The 11,154-nt window shown below is 33.9% G+C and overlaps 1 protein-coding gene across 1 annotated transcript; it reads right to left on the minus strand.

The window, feature by feature from the left end:
* Positions 1-8,396: 8,396 nt before the first annotated feature.
* Positions 8,397-10,496, minus strand: LOC128213722 (collagen alpha-5(VI) chain-like). Its single transcript, XM_052919746.1, has 3 exons — positions 10,374-10,496; positions 9,584-10,160; positions 8,397-9,433 (listed from the first exon to the last, which is right to left on the minus strand). Exons 2-3 carry the CDS (start codon positions 9,957-9,959, stop codon positions 8,862-8,864), a joined length of 948 nt encoding a protein of 315 aa, XP_052775706.1. The 5' UTR covers positions 9,960-10,160; positions 10,374-10,496; the 3' UTR covers positions 8,397-8,861.
* Positions 10,497-11,154: the final 658 nt, after the last annotated feature.

Consider the following 11,154-nt stretch of genomic DNA (forward strand, 5'->3'; position numbering starts at 1 on the left):
TACCTAGATACACTAGCTCAAAATAAGTCGTTTCAGGTACAAAAAGAAATCAGATATTGCATCATTTGATATTATATCAAACAGTTATACATATCAAATACAAAATACTAAAAAACACATCTGATCTGCCTATAAAAGAATATTCACTTCCGGGCATAAAGAGCTGACACAAAGACAGCAGTGCAATTCATGCGTTGAAACAATTTAAATGAAAAGGGCAATATTTAATATCTTAGTATCTACCTCCAACCAGCATATTTAAAGCTACATACGAGCGTTTTTTAATGTACTCATGGAATGTAATAGTTTACCCCGGTATTTAAATACGGACGACCATTTCCATGGTAAGTAAAATGTCATCCTTGGCTCTTTCATACAAACGACCACTACCACTACTACCATGGGATGTAAAATGTTCACCTGGTACTTTCATACAGAAGTGTACCTTCATGCTATGTGACAGGCACCAATAACTATGGTATGTAAAGGGCCGTACCTGTTGTCTTTATACATACAACCTCTACCATGGTATGTAAAATGTAACCCTTGGTACTTTTAAACAGACAACCAACCTCTACCATGGTATGTAAAATGTTACCCTTTGTACTTTAATACAGACAACCTCTACCATGGTATGTAAAATGTTACCCTTTGTACTTTTATACAGACAACCTCTACCATGATATGTAAAATGTTACCATTAATACTTTTATACAGAAAACCTCTACCATGGTATGAAAAATGTTACCCTTGGTTCTTTTAGAAAAATAAATCCAGAGTCAATCCAGTGTTTGAATAGTACACATTTACTCTGACAACCACTACCATGTTGGGAGAAATATTACCATTTGAACTTTCATAAGGACGACCTCAACCATGATATGTAGAATTTCACTGTTGTGTGTTCTTTTTCATACAGACGACCACTTCCATTGCATGTTAAATATTCACATAGTACTTTCAAACAGACGACCACTACCATGGTATGTACGATATATCACCTGGTACTGTAATACAGACGACCACTACCATGTTGTGCAAATTTTTATCCTTGGTACTTTCATTTAGACCAGCAGCTACTGGCGCTGCTACCATGATCAAAGAGACAACAGACAATGGATGCTCACTGTATGATTTAACTTCACACGCTATTGTAGGCTAAATCAAATTAAGTTTGACCATTGACATATGAGATATATCCAGTGGTGGGCTTTGCTACCTTTGGAACGTTGAGGTTCATGTTCATTATGCTTAACTATTGTTTGGGTTCGTCGCGATTACAAATCAGTCATTGACCCACATTTGTATAGACAATTCATAATTATAGATTCAGTCTTTTCAAATACTTTCAAAATTTCAATTTTACTTCAAAAAGCAATGTCCGAAGATTGTTTAAATAATGAACTTAAATTAAAGTAATATGTTAACACTTACATGTTCTTGACTTTCCAACTATCCCATTGTCTTTCTAGGAATGTTTACTGCAATTAGTTAACGATTTTCATCTTCGAAGTTTAATATTATCCATGTTTGCATGTTTCACTTAGTTTAAATAGGTCTGTGTTTAACATTTGTAATGTCCTCAATAACGTATTTATCGAGTTTCAAGCATGATACCAATCTCTTTATGTTTGAACAAGATAATTTCATATCTATCAATCTAGGCCAAATTTCTTAAATAAGCCGCAGTCAGTTTGTACAGACGAACAAGTTTGATTGCCTGATACTTTCATACAGAACATACTCGCTACAAGTGTTAATATTGCCTTTCAAAAAAGATGTTAGTACATGTATAAATACTACTACGACAGAATGATACGGTTGGTTTGGGTATAAATGGTAGTTTATTAAACACTAGTACTCCATCAGCAACAAATTTGAGCCAATTTTACCAATGCATGCCTTGGTACTTTCATTCAGAGTTGTCTTAAGTAACGATTATTCACAAATAAGAAACTAAACATTTTAAAAATCTAGCGCCTCTGGTTGGCTGACAATATAGGGCAATCACTAATCTAGGGTTATATTCGGTAGGTTACTGTTTGAATAACTTTTCATTGAAAGAAAGAGGTTATCTTTCGGGTACTTGTTTGACATGATAAATCTCTTTATCAAAAGATATGATAAAGCATGTTTCTTCTAAGCTATTTCTATTGAACCATATATCGATTATGTATTTGTATATGTAAGTCTATCTACTGCCATTGACAAGTATAAAATACATGTCTTTTACGTTTTGTGGTCTAATAAGAGCAATTTATTTCTTTAGAGTGCATAGTTCCTGTTTTTTTGCTTTTATATCATGACATTATAACCTTATATTGATATGATTTTTTGTTGCGCGTTACCATGTATATTCACATTTTGTCATAGTAACGTGAATTAGTGTCATTTCGTAATATTTCGTTTATTTCTTTGTGTTGAAAACTTTAGTGTTTAGAGTGGTGAAACATGAAGCCATCTTAAATGACATGTTGATGGATTTTCAGATAAATTGTAATATGCATTAATATAACATTATAACATAAACATGTGCATGGAGATCTAGTGTATCGAATGTATGACATTATGTTCTTTCAACCATTGTTAAATGTTATATCAAATATATAAGAATATATAAGTATACATTTTGGCAATTTAAAGTTGACACATTACATTTTATCTATATACATGTATCAAGGTACAAGGTTTTTGCTTGCGTGTTTTTAAGCAGTTGGTTTACTTATTTGCAGTGCAGTTATGCTATTGCCATTGGTTGTTTGTTTTTAAAAGTTTAAGAAAGGGGTTTACAGCTTGAGTATGAATGTAGGCAATTTGAGTGGAAGCCAACTCCACCAAATTGTCAATGACTTTCCGTATACCTGGAACGGATAATCCCCAATAAATGAAAAAGGAAGATAATTGTAGTTGTTTACAGCTTTTGCAAATACTACAATGTTTGAAGGGGTTGGCTCAATGCGTTTCTGAATTGTTAAGACGACCGTTTATGTCTTAACTCATGGTTAGGCAGATATAGTATCGACAATATAGCTGTATGTCGGAATGTTTAATAATTTGTCCGTGAAAAAGAATGTTTTGAGACAATCAATATTGTCAGTCTAAAGACCAACATCTAAAAATCGCCACAAAAGTTTATAAGTTGTGTATTAATAAATACTGTGAGCCTATCTAAAATCTGCGTAGTGAAAAGAGATGTTTGATCTTTAAGATTATATCTACGTAGCAAATCAAGTTGCTTTATCTTGAACATTTTATCTACGTAGTAAATCAAGTTGTTTTATCTTTAAAAATAGCTGCTATAGCAATGTTTCTGTCCTCACAAGTTATGTTTCGCAAATGCATACTCAAAGGTATACGTGAGTGGTAACAATAGTGTGTGGGCAAGAATCTCGACCTTTTGTAGCCATGCAAAGGGCGACACGCTACGTAAATGAGACAGGCGTCACACTTCTACTATTACTGCATGGAAACACACACCTAGGAAAGTATTATAATAGAACCGCCCTGTCTTACCTTACTGAATAATACTGGCTTCCTTTTTATTCGAAAAAAAATGGGTTTATATTCTGAACATGAGTAATATTTCTGTTTACTTTGTTTACAATGATTTACTTTTGTTTCAATCCGAACACGTAAATATTATGATTATGTACTATTAACAATATCTGGCACATGTATCATGAAATATATCTGCTAATGCAATGATGTCAGTTGCTCTTAAGCATCTTTGTATTTGATTATTTTAAATGACAGTACAGTCGAACCCCGTTGGCTCGAATTCCTGGTGGCTCGAACTGAATGTTAAGGACCGATTTCTTAAAACGACACTTAATCATTCCTGCTTGACTCCAATTTTCCGAGGCTCGAGGTATTTACGTCAGTTCGAGCCATCGGAGTTCGACTGTATATTGAAAGTTAAAGTAAAAACTCGCAAACATAACGTTTACTGCAAAGCCCCCTCCTTTCTCAAGCATACAATGATAATATCTCTAATCAGGTATATGACCTGTCAACATTGAAGTTGCAAATCGGTTATATTGTTTACCACATACAATCTCACAAAATTTAGCTCATATTTTAAGCAAGGGGTTATTTCAAGCGTGTGAATGCGAATAATAATGATATTTTTGATACTCAAATCCATAGTTCGAAGAATTCTTACAAAATGATGTAACACAGAAGGATAGGGTTTTAATGGCGTTTACAATGCACATAGTCATTTCATTTAAACTCAATGAATAAGTAAGTTGATCTTAGCTATTTCGTCATAGTCCCTTGTAACGAATTCACCTTTATGATATTTGCTTTATGTACACAAGTAGCGTGTTTGTTGAACGGGACAAAACTCGAACTACATCGAACCGAAAATATGTTGGTATTTATTTCCCGTAGAAAGGTTATGGATTTTAACAGAACAAATAAAACGCAAGTCATAGCAATATACACATATACAAATAGTTATAATCGAACAAGCTATGAGTGAACAGAATACGTTTTAGACAACATAATTATTCAATTGATTGCATGTGAAGGGAAACACTGATTATGGTATTCAACAGTATAAAATGGATAGGGAACACCAAACATTAACTAGGGGAACTTCGTACATATCGATCCGAAGTCAACATAATAACCGTATAGCCATTAAAAGCCGCCAAAGCTAGCCCAATGTCAAGCGGTCTTTACGACTGACACTAAAACTGTGTCTCTTTTACCTTAACTATTCCGGACCAAAACTCCGTAAACCTGCGTACTTAAGTGCTTTTCGGGTTTTCGTGTGCATTTTCAATGGTTTGATCAATCTGGCTTGCAGACTCGATAAGTTGTGTCTTTAACTCTCGAAAAGAAAAATGTAGCTCGCCTTATAATATAAAATTAAGGATTGATGTACATATATTGCGTATAAATACATGGACATCAAGCGCGATGTTTTATATGTTTGCAACGTAGATGTGTTTAATGCATTTACATTTTATATTTGCCTGAATTCTAGAGAATACAATGGCAAATATGATTCACATGGGTATAAACGAGACACATTATCTGGTTAGTGTTAAAAAGCAGTGATATTGTAGGGTTTATAATTAGTTAGCTGCTGTTAAATGTAAAAACAGTTTATAATATGTATGAACAAACTAAATTATGATGTATTATAAATATTCGGTTACTTGCATTCTGTAACAATTTTCAAAAACAATCCAGAAACAGCAAAGCAAAACTGCGAATTTCAAAAATTCGTTTTCTGTGCAAGTTTAAACAAATATATTAAATTTTATTATTATCCAGAGTAATAAAACGGTTAAAAATAGAAAGATATCATCATGATGCAGTGGGTAATCAATACAATCTGAATGTTTGTCAGCATAATCGCAAATAATAGTTTAATGCAATAGATGAAACTAGACAAATCCCTGCCATGGAGCGTTGTGAGATATGTTAAGGTTTGATTGATTAAAGAAATAATGCTAACAAGTAACGTTTAAGATTCAATTTTAATTTTAATAAAAATATGCTACGGCACTAAAAAGGAGCGATATAAAATACCAATGATAGTTTTATGGACCAATTCCATAACGCTAAGTATGAGCTTTTATAAATTACAACGAGAGCTCAATAAAAGAATGACATTTTACTATACCATTGCGTGTTGTATATGCCAATGCAGAGTATGGGATTATGCTATCAAGCAACAATGGTCAATACTATTACACTACCAAAGAGCGTCCTAAGATGAATAAGACTAATAAGTGCCGTTATATCGAAAGAGACGTCGTCAATGAGACCAATCAAGCATTTGTCAGTACGCAACTTCTGAGGATAGTAGAAATAGCAATGTTTAACACATACGTGTTGTATATCAGATATGAATAAGACGTTTTACTTAATAATGGCATGAGCCTGAGCAAAGAGCGTTTTGCAATGGCAATGAGATGTGCATGGACCAATGCAAGCATATTATATTGCTATAACCTATAAGCTATATGCAAAAGATAAACTATCTACATGACAATTTACACAGAACAGTATTTATTGAACAATATTAAATAATGTAACAGCACAACACGTACAACTGAACGTTTTGCAAATTAGGAGTGGCATGATCAATAAAGAACAAACAAAGAATCTTAGAGGTGCGTTCGGTTGGTAGCACATAAATATTATTTATATATAAATGGTAAATGTGCATTTGTACAAATGAAAGTTGCAGCTAGCTATTCAAGAGAAGCTTTCAAAGGGTTCACAGATATATACATGTACATACTTTTTTCGAACACAATGGCGTTCATGCACAATGCTAACATTAATGAAAAGCAACTGAAACTTGAATAAATTTAGGAAAATGAAATGCTAAAGTAAAAAAAACATTACACCAACCATGAATACGTCAAAATCCCCCCAAAAAAATAAGTATGTATTTGATGACGATAAAATAATTAATGTATTACACATAATCGTATCAAACAAAAGATCAACCTCAGTTGGCTAAGAGCTGCAAGTTCAACGTTACCGTAAAATCAAAACAAATCTGTGATGGCAAAGTGGTCGGAATTATTGACAACTATTTGTCACAGATAATGCAGTACGAGGGCGATCTAACCTTGAAAGACAATCGTCTCACAGAGTCATAAATGTATAAACACCACAAATAAAATAAAAAAACAAACACTCAGACTGTCTGTCTGATTTCAACGACGTGATGAATATTTCACAATACCAAATGTCATCTAAGCGCCTGTGTATTTAAAGCATTTAATGGTGGCCCATATCGTTTTAATTCAGCGTTGGAATTGCGCAATACCTGGCGAAAGTTACATATATAAGATAAAGACGCGTCCGTATGTCTATTACAATCTGTCGCAATCCGATTTCGTGTTTAGTCCATGGATCGCTATTATCAAAATATGTGTTACTCACAAAAGCACTTTTCTCTTAAAGTTTATGCGCTTTATATGGCTATCCATTACAGTACCAGTGTTTTCCAATATTCCTGATGTCTCTTAATTATTGACATTCTTTTGCACTTTATCTTCAATGAAATACGTTCCACTCACTTGCTTTCATGCAGAGGAAGCGAAATGAACATACAACGACATAGTCAGAAAAATATACTCGATAACTCAGACACGCTCGTGTCAATTAACGTTTTCTGCCTTATAATATTTCAACATAAAACTAATTTGAAATGAATTTTCCACACTAACATTATCTTCATCTGAAAAAAAGCAAGAATTTTCGAAACAACAACAATCTTTCTGTAGTACTGTAGGGACAAACAAACATGTCAGATAACAAACAATGCGCGTTTTAGATAAGAAAACAATGAGTTCACACTTATTTCTTCCAGGTACTAAAGATTTGAGACACGAGTCTGTCAATATGAAATGTAATGTAACAGTATGTATAAGTTTATCGTTAAGTACGTTCAAGCACTATATCATTTTCATTATACTTCGTTGTGAAAATTCTTTGAGCACCAAGCCTAGGTACATTACACAATTTGTTGATACCAATAATTCAATTGGCACTGTATTTTAACAGTCGATGTCCCCTATATGTTCGATACTTTTACAGAAAGGGCATTTTTACGAAAATAAATTCAAACTCAGTGTATCAAGCATTGTTTTTAAGTTTGTTTTCACATATCTTGACAACACTAACCTAAGAATGTTCTCTGGAAGTATTACTCTTAGACATAACGCCATACATAAAACACATATAGAATGACCACATATATACATGTCGATGCTATGTTTATCATTGATCTGTATGAAAACACGGTTTTGTGCACGCGTGAACTTGTGGAGAAACTTTGCCAGGAAAACATTATTTGGAGTATGCAGCTTATGTATGTGAAACCATTTAAAAGAACAATGCATAACATACTGAGTTTCAATAGACTTGAAATTTCGGTTTATTTTTCTGTCCATGTACAGATTTCTAAGCAATGTAACTGCTGAAAATGATGTAATCTAAGAATTTGTGTTTTATATTCTGAGCGTCATGTTGTATCGCCCGTAGATAGCAGCTTAAAACAACGCTCGCAGAAATGTGCGGTTGCAAACGAAATTCATAAAAAAAACTGTAGGAGACGGTCACTGAGGCGATGCATAATGACTTTCTCTTCTGTGCAAATTCGCACTGCAATTGTGCTGTGTAAAACCCCTGACTATAACGGTTTTTACAAACAGTAGTCTTAGTTTAACTCTTTAACCTTCTTTTTTCAAGTTATTATGGTGAACGAACTTGATGAATACAAAGTAAAGGCGAATACAAAGAATTATGTCAATCATTGTTATTGCCATTTATAGTGCAATATAATAATTGAGTAATTGAATAGGTCCTTGAGACAATGAAATAAATTAATTTTAATATAAAAAATAAGCACTTATGTCGTTATTGCATAGATCATGTTTTCTCGTGAAAGATAAGCTATTAGAGCTAGTTTTTTTGTTAACCAATATCTCCAGCAAACACCAACAATTGACGGCAAACGTCTCAAGGCAGTTTATAAAAACGACATTTGATCACTAGGTGCCGATTTTTCAAACGATGTCCAACCCGTTATAGCAGCTAATCGGGGTCTGATGTTCGCTGTCCATAGTCCTTTTGTCAAGCTACCATTTGGGTGCTATTTTTTCACAATGAATCATTATAAACTGATTTTGGTTATATATGTTTGTAATCGGGATAAATAAACTTACAAATATAACATGTCTATGGCATTATGTCATTTCAAACTGAACAGACCCGGATATAATATAAAGAATTTAAATCGTTTCTGTTACATTCTTCTACAGTTTAAAAAATAGAATTGAAAAATTGTGTCAATTCCAAAGCAGATTTTGCTCGACGAAAATGTATTACACAATACACTCGTCATACTCTAGAACTGACTGTAAAGAGAACAATATAGTTTCGTCAGTGAACATTTCCTTTCCAAGAACAAACACGAAAGACGGATGTGAAGACATTTCAAGTAATGCGCTATAATTGGAATTTAAACCCGCTCCAACTGCGACAATTAAAACGTTGTTGCCTTTCATGATTTCTTCAATCGTATCACTGTCTACGTTCAAGTTGAGGGCGTTTGTTAAGAAAATAATGACATTCCTTCTACCATTGCTGTCAGGCAACTCCTTCATTGACTCTTTAACTAATGAAGACATGTTAAACCGTCTGGTTCCAGCAGTCTGACGAACTGCAGTGTTGAGAACTTGCATAAGCTTTTCCTCAAGGTTATTTTCCCGAAATCGAACCAACGAAACGTAATCTTCTCCGTAAGTAGCCATCGAAATGTCGCTGTTGTTTTTTGACAATTCTGTGTTCTTTATGATGAATTCCCCAGCCCTTAAGAGAGCATCAAAATCTTCAAAATGTGTTTCCGATGAAACGTCGAACAGCATGGTTATATCCGAACCTTTCCTACTACAACCTGTTGAAAATATTGATAATTATACTTGTTTGTTCTATCAATTCAAGGTTAAAGAAAGTAAGTATCAAAAAATTTAAAAGCAAACACGGAGTATATGAAATAAAAGCCTTTGTGAAATATTTATGTTATTCCTTAGATAAAAAATCCTACCTTCGCATCCGAACATGGTTTGCTTGAGAACATTTTGGATAGAATCATGCATGCCTATTGGATAAACATTTCTGTATGAAGAAGATATGTCCAGAAGTCCCTGGGGCTTGACGAAACTTCCAGCAGCTATTGCATAAATGTGAGCATTAGCTTGGGAATGTAATATATGTGCACTTTCCCTACTTTTTAGAGGATTCGAAAATAGCCCGTCAGTCAGAACAATCACGTATCTTCCAACTCCGTTCCTAGCTCCATTTCCTTCATCAAATAATTCTGAAGCTACAAAGTCGAGAGCTTTATTTACCATGGTAGGTCCCTCACATGTTACAGTTCCCATGGAATCTTCGATTGCTTGGAGCAATGTGGTATTATCCATGTGTAAATTCTAAATAAAACAAGATCTGCGGCTCAAATGCAAAAGTTACCAATGTAAATTGGAAATGATCCGCTGCTATTGGAAAGTGTGATACGAAATCCTGTATATAATTGTTCATCAAATCCACATGCCCAGTAGCCGCACTCCGAGAAATATCAACAAGAAATACAATGTCGGCATCGTCGTACGGAGTGCATACATCTACAATTACAGGTGTATACGTATATAATGCATTCAATACAAACATTTAATCCGAATACTTAAAATGCATTTAACGGTTCTGGAAATAATGTTATCTGATAAATATACTTTATAACATTCAAATGAATGAACAAGTGTCAATATTTATTAACTGGTATAAACCTCAAAACATATTTAACTTTGCTCTTTAGGTACAAAATAAAACACGATTACCAATATCTTGACAATTATCTCCAACCCATCCATACGAACAATCACACGTGTAATTTCTGCCATCCTCTATTAAATTGCATTTGCTATCGTGGAGACATCTAATCGGACTACTGCAGTCTAGAATAGATGCTTATGTTTTGAACTTCGGAACAAGCTTCGGTTTGTTTTTTATTTATTTCAACATATTATTACCATGCTTCCAGCGACCAGAAAGAAACTTATCTAAGCAAAATAAATAAATGGAACTTGCTTATTTGCTGACAATGCCTGCCTTCCCATCCTTCGTTGCATGCACACGAGTAATTGTATCCATTAGCAACTTCAGAACACGTTCCCCCGTTAAAACAGAAATTTCCTGTCGCACAATCTGTTTCAATTAGAACAATACCGTTCAAGCAAATGTTTTCAATTTTAAACGAATAAACAATGGCGTTTAGTTTCAGTAAGGCAAATTAATCTTGTTATGTGAATATGAAGCGAATATAAGATACCTTTTATGTAAGATTTTCAAAAATACGTGCTATGTTTCATTACTTCAAAACGGTTAGAAACGGGCTGTATTTGGTGAATACATTTTTTGTTCACTAACAATTTGAGGCATGTTCTTACCTACAGTCTCATTTTTTGACCATTCCACCCATCCGAGCAGATGCATGTAAACTCTTCGAGATCGTCGCTTGGAGAGCAAAAGCCATGGTAGGAGCAGTGGAATGCACAGTCTTCATCTGAATTGGTAGCGCAATTTAAGGAGCCTCTCCTAAATAATGCAATATTCACAACA

Source organism: Mya arenaria, chromosome 13 (assembly GCF_026914265.1).
Source record: "Mya arenaria isolate MELC-2E11 chromosome 13, ASM2691426v1".
Classification (NCBI taxonomy): Eukaryota; Metazoa; Mollusca; class Bivalvia; order Myida; family Myidae; genus Mya; species Mya arenaria.